Here is a 17531-nt window from a genome sequence, read left to right on the forward strand (position 1 = left end):
GGGGATGGAATGGGTTACCTAGTCATGTTGCTGAAGGAGACACTTCTTCACACAGAGAGTGGTGAGGGGGATGGAATGGGCTGTCTAGTCATGTTGTTGAAGGAGACTCTTCTTCACACAGAGAGTGGTGAGGGGATGGAATGGGTTGCCTAGTCATGTTGTTGAAGGAGACTCTTCTTCACACAGAGAGTGGTGAGGGGATGGAATGGGTTTACCTAGTCATGTTGTTGAAGGAGACACTTCTTCACACAGAGAGTGGTGAGGGGATGGAATGGGTTGCCTAGTCATGTTGTTGAAGGAGACTCTTCTTCACACAGAGAGTGGTGAGGGGATGGAATGGGTTACCTAGTCATGTTGCTGAAGGAGACTCTTCTTCACACAGAGAGTGGTGAGGGGATGGAATGGGTTACCTAGTCATGTTGTTGAAGGAGACTCTTCTTCACACAGAGAGTGGTGAGGGGATGGAATGGGTTACCTAGTCATGTTGCTGAAGGAGTCTCTTCTTCACACAGAGAGTGGTGAGGGGATGGAATGGGTTACCTAGTCATGTTGCTGAAGGAGTCTCTTCTTCACACAGAGAGTGGTGAGGGGATGGAATGGGTTACCTAGTCATGTTGCTGAAGGAGTCTCTTCTTCACACAGAGAGTGGTGAGGGGATGGAATGGGTTACCTAGTCATGTTGTTGAAGGAGACTCTTCTTCACACAGAGAGTGGTGAGGGGATGGAATGGGTTACCTAGTCATGTTGTTGAAGGAGACTCTTCTTCACACAGAGAGTGGTGAGGGGATGGAATGGGTTACCTAGTCATGTTGCTGAAGGAGACTCTTCTTCACACAGAGAGTGGTGAGGGGATGGAATGGGTTACCTAGTCATGTTGTTGAAGGAGACTCTTCTTCACACAGAGAGTGGTGAGGGGATGGAATGGGTTACCTAATCATGTTGTTGAAGGAGACACTTCTTCACACACAGAGAGTGGTGAGGGGATGGAATGGGTTACCTAGTCATGTTGTTGAAGGAGACACTTCTTCACACAGAGAGCGGTGAGGGGATGGAATGGGTTACCTAGTCATGTTGCTGATGCTGAATCACTGGGATCCTTTAAAACCCGGCTTTACAAAGTATTGAGATCAGTTAAATGATGTCTGGTTGTTTCTATTGTTTCTCAGTCGAAAGCAGCTGACGGATTGGAGCACTGACATCACCCCTCTGGAGGGGGAGGAGCTTCTAGTGGAGGTGCTGGACGACGTGCCACTCACCATGCACAACTTTGTAAGTGCCACAGCGCCACCCCACTGTCTGGGGGAGGTATTACATTAAAAAAAAAAAAAAAAACTGGAAAATGGGGAAGTGACAAAACACTAATGTCACGATACCAGGTCGATATTCAAGTGTGTTAGGGATTCAAGTGGGATTCTATATTTTGTTATTAATTTTACTTTTAAGTTTCTAATGGAATGTGAATCCGTCATGTGTCTACAGTATATTGTATCTGAACAAAACCTTATCTCTCTTTAAAAAAGTATATATATATATATAAATCATTATTTACAGATTTATAAACGGGATTTGAGCGATCGCTGAGTGTGGCCGTGCCTCTTTTTCGTTGCTCAGGTGCGGAAGACCTTCTTCAAGCTGGCCTACTGTGATTTCTGCCACAAGTTCCTGTTCCACGGGTTCCGCTGCCAGACGTGTGGCTACAAGTTCCACCAGCACTGCAGCAGCAAGGTGCCCACGGTGTGTGTGGACATGGACACCATGTCCAAACTGTGAGTGGACAGCACAGCTCCCATTCTACACTTACACTGGTGCAAACCAACGTTTTAGATGCCTCACTTATATCCACAATGTGGTAATCATTGATGTGGTAAACTTACTTTCTAATTACCCAATATATATATATATATATATATATTTTTCTAGTTTTGAACATTGATTACGTTGGAGGTTTTTGGAGGTGCATACGTTTAGTCTTTTTCATGCAGCATTCTTCTTGCATACAATTACAGTAATCTCAAAATTATAATTAATTTTTTTTACTAGATTCGCACTCTGCTAAGCTTTCTACATTTCGACGCACACACCCCCGTTCACAGTAACAAGTCAGTTTTCATTGTGATGTTTCTTCCTCTTGCAGGTGTTTATCGAATCTTGATTACTCACCCATCCCCTTCCTCATGATTCCAGACTCTTCCATGGAAATGCCTCGGTCCGAGCCCCCTTACACCCCAGAGTCTCCCGGGTGAGTTTCACACACACACACACAGACACAAGCGCACGGACACACAGAAACACAGACGCCCACACACACACACAGACAGATACTCCCACACATGCACAAACACTCACACAGACAGACACGCACACACTTGCAGACAGACAGACAGACACACACACAGAGCTGGGACCTATAGACGTATAGACCCTGCTCTGATAGAACAGGATTCCAGGGCCATTAAAAAGTTTAGACCTGCATCAATCGATTATTCAGCTTGAGCTCTGCACAGAAATCAGGTGCTGAAAGTCAAGGTCATTGGTGTTGATCGGGCTGATTTACCATTCTAACTGAAACAAGTGAAGAAACAGCTGCTTGAATCTGTGTGGGTTGCTTTTCTCTGCTGTCTAAGAAAAGCAGCCATCATCACAAACTGATTTGAGATCAGTGGTGATTATTCAAACGTCATTGTGATAAAATGTACCTTGGCTTCCTTTTGACTGTAAGAAGAAAGTTGGTTCTCATATAGAAACGTGGAAATGGTCCACACTATCTTTACTGTTTTATGACTGTAAGGTCCACAGCACACACATGCAAACGCATTGAGGAGGCTGTGTGGTCCAGTGTTTAAAGAAAAGGGCTTGTAACCAGGAGGTCCCCGCTTCAAATCCCACCTCAGCCACTGACTCACTGTGTGACCCTGAGCAAGTCACTTAACCTCCTTGTGCTCCGTCTTTCGGGTGAGACGTAATTGTAAGTGATTCTGCAGCTGATGCATAGTTCACACACCCTAGTCTCTGTAAGTCGCCTTGGATAAAGACGTCTGCTAAATAAACAAATAATAATAATAATATTCCTGAACCCACATGCTATGGATCTTCATTCTAGAACCGTTTAGTGAACTACAGTGATCTGTGTTGTGCTTTATTAATGATGGGGCTATTTTGTTAAGAGATGTAAATGAAATCGGATAGGGAGAGTATGTATTCAGCTATAAAACACATCTACTCTTTATTCAGGAACTTTTTTTTTTACTACAGCTATAGCCAAAAGTTTTGCATCATCCAGAATTTTAGGATTGAGTCATAATTTAAAAAACAGCAACTATATGTTAGATATTTTATTTAACATCATGTCATCAAAGAAACTACAAAACGATCTCGCAAAAGTCTACCGGATGCCATAATAGTATTTCATGTTAGATTTTTGAAATGTCACATTTTTCAGTTTTTGTCAGTTTTTCGTTAAGTATATGGGAAAACTACAAAGCGGTAAGTAATTCAGTATGTTAACGTAACATTATTCAGCAGGTTTCATTCGACTTTATGGAGCAAAATGTGTTAATTCTATAGGGTGATGCAAAACTTTTGGCCAGAGCTGTACAATGAGCTGCGCTGTGGTTTTGAACTTGTGTTACAAACGATACGCCCCTCTGTTTCGCTAATATGTGTCGTGTAAAGAAAGCTTCATGATTCATCGGTGGGCAATGTGTCGTTACACCCTGTGACTGCCCTGCCTGGAAACAGTGTTTTGTTTGGCTGTATGTATAGATCTAATCCATGTGTAGAATATGGCCATTCCTAGATTGGATAATTATTTGCTAATTAGCCACATGTATAGAAAGGGAACTAAGTACTTTGGAGAGAGGAGTTGGAAAAGAGAGTAAGCAAGTAGGCCAGCCTCAAGTAAGCAAGTAAGACTCACTGTGATAGCAGTGTTCGGGTGTTTGATTGGTCTTTTGATGTGTTTTGATCCTTGTACCCTGTTTATTTGTTCATGTTTTTGGAAGTAAACGTGCCCCCCACCCCCGCCCCCCACCCCACAACCCCCCGCGCTTTAACTGCAGCTCTGTATCTCTGAGTCTCCCTCCCGCCGGTACCCAGCCTTGCTAGCGATGCTTCCCTTTCACACCCCCCCAGAAGATTGTCTCGGCCCTTGATGAATCTAACCCTGCTGTCTTTGCCTTCAGGATGCAGAACACGCTGCTGTCTCCAGCCTCGATGAATCTAACCCTGCTGTCTTTGTCTTCAGGATGCAGAACACGCTGCTGTCTCCAGCCTCGATGAATCTAACCCTGCTGTCTTTGTCTTCAGGATGCAGAACACGCTGCTGTCTCCAGCCTCGATGAATCTAACCCTGCTGTCTTTGTCTTCAGGATGCAGAACACGCTGCTGTCTCCAGCCTCGATGAATCTGAACCTGCTGTCTTTGTCTTCAGGATGCGAAACGCGCTGCTGTCTCCAGCCTCGATGAATCTAACCCTGCTGTCTTTGTCTTCAGGATGCGGAACGCGCTGCTGTTTCCAGCCTTGATGAATCTAACCCTGCTGTCTTTGTCTTCAGGACGCGGAACGCGCTGCTGTTTCCAGCCTCGATGAATCTAACCCTGCTGTCTTTGTCTTCAGGACGCGGAACACGCTGCTGTCTCCAGCCTCGATGAATCTAACCCTGCTGTCTTTGCCTTCAGGATGCAGAACACGTTGCTGTCTCCAGCCTCGATGAATCTAACCCTGCTGTCTTTGTCTTCAGGACGCGGAACGCGCTGCTGTCTCCAGGCTCTGCCTTTCAGTTCCCTCTGGCCGGAGGAGAGGGTCAGTCCTTGCAGAGACATCGCTCCACATCCACTCCCAACGTGCACATGATCAGCACTGTGGGGTCAGCAGGAGTGGGGATCATAGAGGTGAGGGGGGGTGGGGGACGACAGCAATTTCCCTTTTAAATTTCCCTTTAACAGAATTTTAACTTCACTTGGACTTCTTGAAATACAGTACTAGATGTTGCATTGATTACAATTCAGTAATAAAATGTATTTTCAATATACGGTCTTCTACACTGTATATAAACAACACATTGTAAGCCCCCAAATACTTCACGTTTTTTTTTAATGTTACTAACCAAAAACAAAACCTTTGTTGTATTTTAGGTTTACGTATTGAAAAGTGTACCGCGAGAAACCTGTATTTTGTAATACATGTGCATGCATTTTTATTTTTTAATTCTCCTAATAGTGGTTGTAAATCCTGTTTGTTAGTGGTTGCAAAATTCGGTGTGTTTCTAGATTCTGTTGCCCTAGCGTTAGGCTTTCATATATTTTATTTATCGTATTTTTCTCTACCTGGCTTGGAGCATCCTCATTCCATTCAAATCATGTGACAATGTGATCTTTTTTCCCTGCCAGCCCCACCTACTGTAACATCTATATAGACAGAGAGTAGGCGGGGCTGGCAGAGTTGAAAGGTCACACTGTCACATGATTTGAATGGACTGAGAGAGGCTGGGTAGTACCTGGCACTTAGGATTCCCCAGACAAGCTCAAAGCCAAGGTAAAGGCAGATTTAGAGAAAAATATTACAGGAACAGAACCCAGAGCCACTTTCCCCTTTCCAATTTGTAATAACATAGTTAATTCTGAATTACTGATAAATTATTATTTATTTCTCACATTTATTGTTTTAATGTGAGAGATTTCTTTAGAAAAGCACAAGACATCAGGTTAATAAGCGAATCAGATCGTAACACAGGCTGGTCACTAATCGTAGTCTTTCATGTTCTTAATTTTCAGGAGGCATTAAAAATGAACCACATCATTGGTGAGTATATTTAAACAGATTTATGCAGTGGAGAACCAGCCGCACATATAGACTATTTCAAAGTACTGCTACATCAAACTAAATCACATACTCACACAGGCACACTACAACTCTGGCCAACAGTATTGCCAAGTGCATTTTGCACCCTATACAATTACTAAGTTTGCTTTGTATAGTCGAATGAAACCTGCTGAATGATGTGACGTTAACATATTGAATTACATACTGCTTTGTAGTACACTTACACTTGTCGAAAAACTTTGTGACACTTCGAAATCTAACATGAAATACTGTACTGCTGTTGCGGCTACCAGTAGACTTTTGCGATAGCATTTTGTAGTTTCTTTGATTACATGATGTTAAATATCTAAGTGATGTCCATATAGTTTTTTTATTTTATTTTTGTTAAGCTTTTGGTCATAACTATACTCTACAGAGGACTATAAGTTAAACATTTATCATTGAATTTCTTATGGGTTTTTTTTTTTATTATTTTATTAACATGAACCTCCACTGACTGGAATTTGGAAATTCGTAAAAATCAGGGATGGAAATAAGACTCCCATTGCATAGCTATTTGATCCACAGTGGTGTGATGCTTTTCTGATTCTAATAATAAGGAAGATTTTAGTGCCTTGGTTTAAAACCTTTTAAATATCTGCGACAGCCAATTTGTCACACCCTCCTTTCCTATTGCAGGTGTGGAGCCTTCCCCCAAACCCTCGACCAGCCCCCCCTCTATGGGTTCCCCAGGGAGAAGACCTCTCCCCCCAAAATCCCCCTCGGAACACCCCAAAGAACGCAAGCAGTCTTCCTCCGACGACAAGAAGAAAGTGGTGAGTCAGATTTTCGGTTTCTCTTGTCTGGCCAGCATACAGTCCACCCAAGGAATACAAGTGCAAATAATTGATGTTGAAAAGCAGCATTAAAAATGAAAAATAAACATTTCCAGTGGTATCCAGCAATCAGTTTCTGTGCTTGCTTAAGGAACAAAAAAATAAAATGACATGCATTTAGTGCAATACACATTCGCCAGCACCATCGACTGATGAAGTGCTCCGTCTCCTAATGATACATCACCGGTTTAGAAAATATCCTTGATTTTTAATAGCTGCAAACTTCAACGTTAGGAACTACATTTTTTAGTGACACCGTATTCTGTAATCAAACTGTGATAGAATTGCAATTACAGATGCGCAGGTTTGCCATGGTTCAATTACAATTTCAATTACAATTACAGTTCATTCCAAGATGCGTGCTTTTTGTAATTGAGCCCAGGTGTGCTGCTGAGCGGTGACCCTGTGTGTGTGTGTGTGTTTCAGCACCGTGGCGGGTACAGGGACTCCAGCTATTACTGGGAGGTGCACGAGCGAGAGGTGACCATGCTGAAGAGAATCGGGGCTGGCTCATTCGGGACGGTCTACAAGGGCAAGTGGCACGGAGACGTGGCTGTCAAGATCCTCAAAGTGACAGACCCGACCCCAGAGCAGCTGCTCGCTTTCAAGAACGAGATGCAGGTGCTCAGGTGAGCTCAAAGCCAGCCGGAGTTCAAATAAGAACATGAAAGGCTTGTGCCTTGTTAGCACACCATTCTCCCCTACTGGGGGGAACTAATTAAAGCAGTGAATCTCGTCTTTTTTTTTAATGTTCCCAGTGTTTTAGATCCTACTACTTCACATGGTAGGCAACTCCATGCATTTATAACTGTGCTTCCTGCCTTCTGTTCTAAACTCTACCCAGCTTCCATTTCTGCCCTTCCATTTCTGCCCTTGTGCTAAATTTTATAACTGTACCCTGGACCTGTGGTCTAACGTAGCCACGTTTCTTTGTATTATTATTATTATTATTATTATTATTATTATTATTATTATTATTGTTATTATTATTAGTTTATTTGGCAGACGCCTTTATCCAAGGCAACTTACAGGTGTTGCAGGGCAATACAAGGTTACAGTGCAAAAACAATATTTAAATAGAGCATCCAGTAACAGGGTGGTTAGGTCAGGCAGGTCCAGGGGTGGGTATTGTGGGGATCGCATCCAAATCCTCCTTGTCCATACGGTGCCGAAATTTGAGGGTCACGGAAATAGTGAAAATCGGGAATTTGAAAGAAAGTCATCTTGGAAATCTTGCAAATGGAAATATAAACACTTTTGATTAGGCGCTTCCTTTGAGCAGAATTTCATGCACTTGAAAATACAAATCTGCGAGGATCTGTTTGGTGTGTGCACGCAGCAGTTACGTGTAGCTAGTATAGGTCAGCGAATGAGATAGCTGAGCGAGCAAGCATGTGAATGGGTGACTGCTAAAATGCCAAAAAAATTGTGAGCTTTATTCTGTAAAGACAGAAGAACAAATGCACCAGAGAACAGAAGTTTACCAGCTTAGATGCTTTCTTTATAACACGCTGTTTGTTTCAGAATCTTGGACAACCATTAAAGCCTGGTTCATACAGCACTTCTGTTGCACATGAATGCGATATGTCAGGAGCAGACAGCTAGCTGTGCAGCTCCGCTATTTGCTGAACGGGATGCATCGTGTTGCAGCCTTTTTTTTAATTTTTTTTATTTAGGGGTCGCCAATTGATTTTTGGGATTGCTTTGGGATCCTTGTGAGGATGAGGTGCTATAGAAGGGTGAATTTGTGTTGAATTAACAAAATTAGTGAATTATGTGGAAATATCAGGGGACCACTGTATAAAAAAAAGGTGGATATTTAAGTCAGCCAACGTTTAAAATGCTCCCCCCCCCCCACACAGGAAGACGCGTCACGTGAACATCCTGCTGTTCATGGGCTTCATGACGAAGCCAAACTTTGCCATCATCACGCAGTGGTGTGAGGGCAGCAGTCTGTACCACCACCTGCACGTCATAGAGACCAAGTTCGAGACGATGAGGAGGATCGATGTGGCTCGGCAGACTGCGCAGGGCATCGAGTAAGTTCATCTGTACTTCATGTATTTCCAAAACCTCCTACACTGTGCAAACTACAGCTGTGGCCAAAAGTTTAGCATCACCTAGAATTTTAGGATTGAGATCGAAATGTCACATTTTTCAGTTTGTCAGTTTTTCGTTAAGTCTATGGAAAACTCCAAAGCGGTGTGTAATTCAGTATGTTAAGGTAACATTATTCAGCAGGTTTCATTCGACTTTATGAAGCAAAATTAGTTTGTTCTATAAGGGGAGTGATGCAGAATGTTTGGCCACATCCGCAGGACCAGAGTTTGAGTTTCATAGATTATTCAAGTGCATTTGTCAAAATATATCTCCTGAAACCAATAACTGCATGGAAGCTTTTCTCTATCGATTCAAACGACTCCCTGTTCTAACAAACTCCTTTTAACCCTTTGCAGTCCATTTATTAATCGCGCGTCAGGCACGCCAGGTCTAATTAATTTTCACACGCGCAGTTAATTTTATACGCGCTGTTTAAAAGTATTTTTTTTCACAGTCAAACGGGTTTAAATGGCCCTGCATATCAACAAAGCACACACTAGGCATCTCCAACCCCGCCCCACCCTTTCGTTTGCTATAGCGTTCAGCTATGAAAGAAATAAATAATAATAATAATAATAGTCGTACATACCGATCGATCATCTCCGGATCACTCGTTTTATCACCAAACTCCTCAATAATGCGATCCAAGTCATTATTTTATTACTATAACATCTGAAAAAAGCTCTGCAAATGTCCATGATAGTCTCTGTGCGCTGACGCACTCAGCCAGCTTGTTTACTATGAACGCCCCATTATCTGATACCTGATACCATGTATGACTATTCATGAAATACGCCTTTTTTTTTTTTTTTTTTTTTTTTTTCCCTGACTTGTCTTGGCTCCTGTCGCTCCCACTCGGCAATAGAATGGTTTTCTCGGCTTTTTCCGGAGAAAAAACGACTAAACACCCGTTTATTGCGTTGCTATTATGATGTCGGACCCAGTCCGACAAAGGACCTGTGAGGAATAATTGCAATGTCGGACCCAGTCCGACAATGGACTGCAAAGGGTTAATCAGGCTCCTCATGCAATGTTACATGTTCTGAAGTTACTGCAAACATTTCTAAGTTCTCAGAATAACTCTGCAGTTACATTAACAGCGTATCGCTCATAGCTGTGTCGTGAATTGCACTCGGAGCTGGTTAAATAGCAACACTTGCTAAATGCGTTTGATAGATTATTCAGATGCATTTGTCAAATTGAAAGGATATTTAAAACCAACCACTCTTTGTCAAATAATCAAGTTGCTCCATTTGTGCGCTTGCCAGTACAAACGTCTAAGCAAAGAAAGCCACATGTTTCAGCCTGTCGCTCTACAGCATTGCTGGTTTCCTAATTTCTAATGTTTTGATTTTTTGTTTTTTCAGTTACCTCCATGCCAAGAATATCATTCACAGGGACCTGAAATCAAACAGTATCTTTTCAGTCTGGCGCGTTGCCTAATACGGATTTAGCAGTAACATTTTTCAACATGTTTGATTTTGTTTGAAGTAATCTGTTGCTCCAAAGTGGAGTTTTTTTTTCATAATTTCTATCTGATTTTCCATGTTGTAGTACCAGCAGTGAACAGCCTTCCTCAGTACATTTGAATGGAATGTGGAAGACTGGTCAGTGCAGGCATTTCGGATTCCCCTGACACATAAGGATTTAATGGGACATGTTTAGCCCAAGGGGCATACAGCTAAAAGTTTTGCATCACCAAGAATTTTAGAATTGAGACATAAAAATAAAAACTATATGAACATAATGTAGATATTTTTTTTAACATTATGTAATCAAAGAAACTACAAAATGATTTTGCAAGAGTCTACCGGAAGCCATAATAGCTGTACAGTATTTCATGTTACTTTAAAGTTTTTTTTCAATGAGTATATGGGGAAAACTACAAAGCGGTGTGCAATTCAATATGTTAACGTGACATTATTCAGCAGGTTTCACTCGACTTTATGAAGCACAGTTACTTAATTCTATAGGGCGAGGCAAAACGTTTGGGCACAGCTGTAGGGCTCTAGTATATTAGGGTCTGTGTTTCTGGCACGTTCCTCGACTCCGTTGTCAGATATCTTTCTGCACGAGGGCTGGACGGTGAAGATCGGTGATTTCGGATTGGCCACTGTCAAATCCCGGTGGACTGGATCAGATCAGGTGGAACAGCCCAGCGGCTCAATCCTCTGGATGGTAAGACAGGCCAGTCTGCCCTTCTGAAGAGATTTCATTCATATAACCTGCCTTTATAGCTCATGAAGTCCTGGGATCAGCCTAGTTGCTCTGTACCTTATGGAGTACAGTGATGTGTTTTCTGTAGTGTTTTCTGTCCTTAAATTTTACCCAGCTTCGATTACATTTTGGTGAATGGATGCATTGAATTAGTACCCAGTTTTAAGTCTCCTGTTGTCGGTTTAAAACCTTGAGTGTGAGTAAGCTGCTTCTTGCGCAAGTATTTGCTTACGATTGTAAGTCGCCCTGGATAAGGGCGTCTGCTAAGAAATAAATAATAATAATAATAATAATAATAATAATAATAATTATAATAAAAGTACGGTAGATTAGCGAGTTGCTAGGATACATACTTCAAACCTATTTGTAAAGTACAGTAAAAAAAAAAAAATGATGGGAAAATAGTACTGTTAATGATAAAATAAATAAATAATAATCAAAGAAAATAAATAATGATATGTAATCTCTCTCTCTCTCTCTGCCTCTCTCTCTCTCTCTCTCTCTGTCTCTCTCTCTCACTCTCTCTCTCTCTCTCCCTCTCCCCCTCTCTCTCTGTCTTTGTCTCTCTGCCCCCCTCTCTCTCTCTCTCTCTCTCTCTCTCTCTCTCTCTCTCTGCCTCTCTCTCTCTCTCTCTCTCTCGCTCTCTCTCTCTCTCTCTGTCTCTCTCTCTCTCACTCTCTCTCTCTCTCTCCCTCTCCCCCTCTCTCTCTGTCTTTGTCTCTCTGCCCCCCTCTCTCTCTCTCTCTCTCTCTCTCTCTCTCTCTCTCCCCCTCTCTCTGTCTTTGTCTCTCTCTCTCTCTCTCTCTCTCTCTCTCTCTCTCTCTCTCTCTCTCTCTCTCTCTTCCCAGGCTCCAGAGGTTATCCGGATGCAGGACAGCAATCCTTACAGCTTCCAGTCTGACGTGTACGGATACGGAGTGGTCCTGTATGAGGTCATGTCTGGAACGCTGCCTTACTCCAATATAAACAATAGAGACCAGGTGAGCTCTATAACAATATAATCCATGCAGTCCTCTTGACTCTCTTCCTATAAACATTCACTTTTTTTTTTACAGTAGCGTCTTGCTAAGTGTCCTTTTTTTTCAGAACACTCTGAGGAACATTATAAAGTACTTCAGAAACCATGCAAACTTTTTGCTTTTTTTTTTAACACAATATTTATTTATTTTAAAAGTATTTTTTATTATGTATTCTGCTTAGAGATACATGTAAAAAATGTGTTATTCTATGACCCAAGAGACCTTACTATACCTGAAAGTTTTTGTTGAAAAAATGTTGATGTTTGGGCAGATTACAAGACATTGTTTCACCTGAGTGACATAAACCACGTTTATTCACAGCGTCTTTATAAGCAATAATGGACAGTATATCATATCGTAACAGAGGTATGACCAAAAGCACAACATCACAGCTCGTTGTAGTTCGCTAAGCGGTTCTTGAATGAAGTGTTTTTACCCTCCCCATTTCATTACATTTTTGTGATTTTAAATGTTTTTTTGATATCGCATCGTGGAAGTAAGTTGAACATGTTCTGTGTAACCTCTTAAAGTGGTGATGAGAAAAGATGGACTTAATAACCACGACTCTGTGTTTCAGATAATCTTCATGGTGGGTCGGGGGTACCTGTCTCCTGACCTCACTAAGGTCTACAGTAACTGCCCCAAAGCCATGAAGAGACTCATAATAGACTGTCTGAAATTCAACAAAGACGAGAGGCCACTATTTCCACAGGTAACATGGTGGCGGACGGTCTTGAGTGACGGATGGTCTTGATTCATGGTTGCAAACAGTACCATCGTGGACATTAAAAAAGAAACGTCTGTCATTGAATTTCTTCGGTTTCTTTTAATATTTCAAAAAAGCCAAAGGGTTTTTTTTTTTAGGCGGTTTCTTCTCCTCCTTCCTGTAATTTGCTCTCTGACTTGCTTGTTTTTCATTGTGACAGATCCTGGTTGCGATGGAACAAGTTCAAGAATCGTTGCCCAAGATCGAGCGGAGTGCGTCGGAGCCGTCTCTCCACCGCGCGGTACACTCCGAGGATCTCAACCCCCTGCTGCTGAACACCACACGCCTGCTGCCACTATGAGAGACCATCACCCTGCAACACAGCACAACCAGACAGAAGCCACTATGAGAGACCATCACCCTGCAACACAGCACAACCAGACAGAAGCCACTGTGAGAGACCATCACCCTGCAACACAGCACAACCAGACAGAAGCCACTATGAGAGACCATCACCCTGCAACACAGCACAACCAGACAGAAGCCACTATGAGAGACCATCTCCCTGCAACACAGCACAACCAGACAGAAGCCACTATGAGAGACCATCACCCTGCAACACAGCACAACCAGACAGAAGCCACTATGAGAGACCATCTCCCCGCAACCCAGCACAGACAGCAGCCACTATGAGAGACCATCTCCCTGCAACACAGCACAACCAGACAGCAGCCACTATGAGAGACCATCACCCTGCAACACAGCACAACCAGACAGAAGCCACTATGAGAGACCATCACCCTGCAACACAGCACAACCAGACAGCAGCCGCTATGAGAGACCATCTCCCTGCAACCCAGCACAGACAGCAGCCACTATGAGAGACCATCTCCCCCAACACAGCACAGACAGCAGCCACTATGAGAGACCATCTCCCCGCAACCCAGCACAGACAGCAGCCACTATGAGAGACCATCTCCCCGCAACCCAGCACAGACAGCAGCCACTATGAGAGACCATCTCCCCCAACACAGCACAGACAGCAGCCACTATGAGAGACCATCTCCCTGCAACACAGCACAACCAGACAGAAGCCACTATGAGAGACCATCTCCCCGCAACCCAGCACAGACAGCAGCTGCTATGAAAGACTGGGTCCAACCACAACCAGAGCCAAGAAAGAAAAATAAAAAACAACATCTTGGTTATTTCTTGCTAGTATAATCTTAAGAAGAAATAGATGCCTTTTTGCTTTTGCACATAATGCAGAAGGACCCCGTATCTCCTCAACTTCAAGGGCTTTTACCGCTAAGAACGATCAGACGTTGCCCTGAATCAAGTGGCGATTTATTTTGAACAATCGAGGAAGACAAGTATGTGGTTTGCCGGTTTTGAACCTTGGTGTCAAAAAAAAAAAAAATAGCAATCGATTAATTGGGCACACAAAATATAGTCGTCCAAAAAATACCACCGCCCACAGAAATTTTCAAAGAGGTTTAACAGTTCATTTTGAAACTCCAAAGAAGTGCAAACTATATACAGTCAGTTTTCTTCAGTGAGCAGAATTTATTTTCATGTTGTTTGCCAGGAATTACAAGCTTGTCGGATCCAAGGCTGCTTGCTTTTTGTTTACAAATCGAATACACAGAGGGGGCGTGTCCTTACAAAACTGATTCGCTGGTGGTCAGGATGAGACCAGCGAATCAGATGCTACTTCACACTTAAGCTGGAAACACTGGTTGTCTGACAGAAATACTGTAACAGCAAGGCAGGGCCGTTCATTGCAGTTTCGTTGATCAACTTAAATAATGTCATTAACTGTGCGCGTTACAAAACTGTAATTATGTAATCGATTGTCCAGTATTCACCTCAATGTATACAATGAGGAATGGAATTGATTGAAAAATCGATTTTCAATTGAATCGTAGCAGCCCTAATCCCTGGGTTTGTTGAATTCATTCTTAATTAATGGCAGTATTTCCTGAGCATAACCACCCTCAAGTTTTTGCAGAACAATCATTTTGAGATCACCTATTTTACCCATCTCATGTTTGAGTTGTTTCTTTAACCAAAGTGTTCCGGTCCTTATTGATTTTAAGGTGTTACGGGCAGCTGGAATCCTGAAGCGACTGTGTTTTATTTTTCCTTTCTTGATGCAAATTACTCGCTGAAGTTACAAAACTTTGGCTGAATAGAGTCATAGGGAGATTTGCTTTACTTTTTTAAAAGATTAAAAAGTCCTAGGCTGACTGATTTAGAGTAAGAACTCAAATGCTGAATTTAATGTGGAGTTCTAGCGAGTGTTCTTGTCGCTCCAGTATTCAGATTTCATCATGTTCTCTCTATAGTTCTGATAGCAGCTAACTGGCAATTGTCTGTCTAGTATAACACAGCCTCAAAGACAACGAGGATAGGCAGTTTGACAGTCCTTCTTTATTCAAAAGCAACAAATTTAGACTCTTGAGCCTTCAAATACTGAACGGAGAACATGCATGTGCTTGTAATATAATATACACAAGGTGATTAGGAATAGTGAATGTTTAATAAACGTCAATCAATGATCAATTACTTGTATTTCATCTTTTCTGATTGTATCTCAAACCAGGGAAAGGTTTACATGGCATTTTAATTAATTTTAATAGCATACCAGTAGTTATTGATCCGTTAAACTCAAACAAAACTGATTATTTCAAAATAAATACAATTGATGCCCCTTTTAAAAGTTTACCCTCCATAGTAAAATGATATAAATCACAGTGAAAGAATGTTTTTGTCTGGGGTCAAAGTCCGCTTTGTTAGGTGGACAGAATGCTGTGGAAATAAGATTGGTATATTATTATGGAGAGACTTCAGAGTAGGACGCATTACCGTGTGCCACCACACGGGGTCACTGTTGTGTAAAGCAAGGCTCTAGTTAAATGCAATCAGGTGGAATACACTGTAAAGGCCTGAAGGGTATTGTGTTATGCATTATATCAAGTACAAAAGCAGAATAAGCCTGATTATACAAATCTGCATTTTTAACATTTATTTTTTATTAATTTCTGACTCTTTTAAGACTAAATTATGCCACCTCCATTCAGTCAAGTGCCCTTTATACAGTTATTATGTTTTTATTTAGCAGACGCCTTTATCCAAGGCGACTTACAGAGACTAGGGTGTGTGAACTATGCATCAGCTGCAGAGTCACTTACAATTACGTCTCACCCGAAAGACGGAGCACAAGGAGGTGAAGTGACTTGCTCAGAGTCACACAAGGAGTCAGTGGCTGAGGTGGGATTTGAACCGGGGACCTCCTGGTCCACACAGCCTCCCACTCAAATTATGTAAAACCTGCTTATCCTATACACAGGGGGTTAGGACAAAGTATTAGAAACGCGGGCAGTAAAAATACATAAATAAAAGCCAATAGGGTGCAGCCAGGCAGCGTTGAGTCAATTGCAAGAATAACCACTTTGAATTCCTTCAGGAAAAGCTGCATTGCGACATTTGCCACAAAGTACGTTCTCTGGAATATATGTAATAAATAACGAACCGGTAATTGACACAAAAGTGTTAGCTACATATTGTGAGTGTTTCAAACTTTGTATCCAGCCTTTGTATATACTATAGTATATCCTGTCTGAAAAGAGGGGGGTGTTGCTGTATTAGTTTAGCACAGTGGATGAATAAACACACAGCCTGGACGGTTTATTAGGACGTGTATCTAGTATCTGGCATACAGCTCTGGTCAAAGGTTTTGCATCTCCTTATAGAATGAACACTTTTTGCTTCGAATGAAACCTGCTGAATAATGTCACGCTAACATATTGAATCACACACCGCTTTGACAAAATTGAAAAATGTGACATTTTGAAATCTAACATGATAATACTACTGTACTGCTATTATGGCTTCCGGTAGCCTTTTTTTTTTTGCGATATAGATTTGTAGTTTCTTGGATTACATGACGTTAAATAAAAGATCAAAATTATGTTCATATATATATATTTTTTTTATATATATAATTGGATCAATCTTAATTCTAGGGGATGTAAAACTTTTCCAGAGCCATGCCAAACCCAATGGGGGGTAGATAGGTGCTGATAATGGGGCCAGGCATATTTGGGAACAAGTGAGACAGTAAATTTGAATTGTATTTTACTTTACTGCATAGGGGCTCTGGATATCCTTTTTTATTTTTGTCGGTTAGCGTAATATAATGACTGAGTACTGTATTTGAATAGAAAGTGTTACATTTCTTTTGATGAGTACAGTGAATCTTTTTTTTTATTATTGTTATTATTATTATTGGGCAGGTTTTGGGGGTCTTAAGATGTAAGCAATAATCGTGTACAGTTCCTTCTTTTTAATGTTATAAATTTTACTTTTCTCTTGTTTTTCTATTTTTGTGTGATGGTTTTAAAAAAAAAAAAAAACTGTAAAGAAAATATATATATAAAAATAGGAGGTTCTTTGTTTTGTTTTTTTAGCTTGTCTTGTAAAATACGGAGATACTGGATTTTATTATTAAATAATAATAAAAAAAATTTAAAAAGTGGATTATTCACGGGAATCGTCTTGTGTGCTTTTTTTAATAACAGGACTGCAAACCCAAGTTTTTGTTTTTTTTTTAAATTAATTTTCTAGCCCAGCTGAAATAGTGACATACTTGAAATAGAATCGAAGTACACAAAGGAAAAGGGCACGGTTCTAACACGGCTATTGCTAATATGAGATAGGAAAAAATAATAATTTAAAAACCTTGTTTAGCCCTCATTTAAAAGAGGAGAGTGATATTATTACTAGGGTTA

General features: G+C 41.4%; 1 protein-coding gene across 2 annotated transcripts in view; it reads left to right on the forward strand.

The window, feature by feature from the left end:
• LOC117967710 (serine/threonine-protein kinase A-Raf-like) overlaps nucleotides 1-17287 on the forward strand; it is a 28976-nt gene extending 11689 nt beyond the window's left edge. For both annotated transcript variants that reach the window (XM_059017329.1, XM_059017330.1), the window contains exons 4-16: nucleotides 1167-1269; nucleotides 1612-1766; nucleotides 2135-2239; nucleotides 4740-4890; nucleotides 5773-5800; nucleotides 6500-6636; nucleotides 7123-7325; nucleotides 8559-8735; nucleotides 10164-10210; nucleotides 10856-10974; nucleotides 11862-11993; nucleotides 12610-12744; nucleotides 12959-17287. In XM_059017329.1, coding sequence (XP_058873312.1) covers nucleotides 1167-1269; nucleotides 1612-1766; nucleotides 2135-2239; nucleotides 4740-4890; nucleotides 5773-5800; nucleotides 6500-6636; nucleotides 7123-7325; nucleotides 8559-8735; nucleotides 10164-10210; nucleotides 10856-10974; nucleotides 11862-11993; nucleotides 12610-12744; nucleotides 12959-13099 — 1633 coding nt within the window. In that variant the 3' untranslated portion in view covers nucleotides 13100-17287. The remainder of the gene's footprint in view (nucleotides 1-1166; nucleotides 1270-1611; nucleotides 1767-2134; nucleotides 2240-4739; nucleotides 4891-5772; nucleotides 5801-6499; nucleotides 6637-7122; nucleotides 7326-8558; nucleotides 8736-10163; nucleotides 10211-10855; nucleotides 10975-11861; nucleotides 11994-12609; nucleotides 12745-12958) is intronic.
• Nucleotides 17288-17531: the final 244 nt, after the last annotated feature.

This window comes from Acipenser ruthenus, chromosome 56, assembly GCF_902713425.1.
Source record: "Acipenser ruthenus chromosome 56, fAciRut3.2 maternal haplotype, whole genome shotgun sequence".
Classification (NCBI taxonomy): domain Eukaryota; kingdom Metazoa; phylum Chordata; class Actinopteri; order Acipenseriformes; family Acipenseridae; genus Acipenser; species Acipenser ruthenus.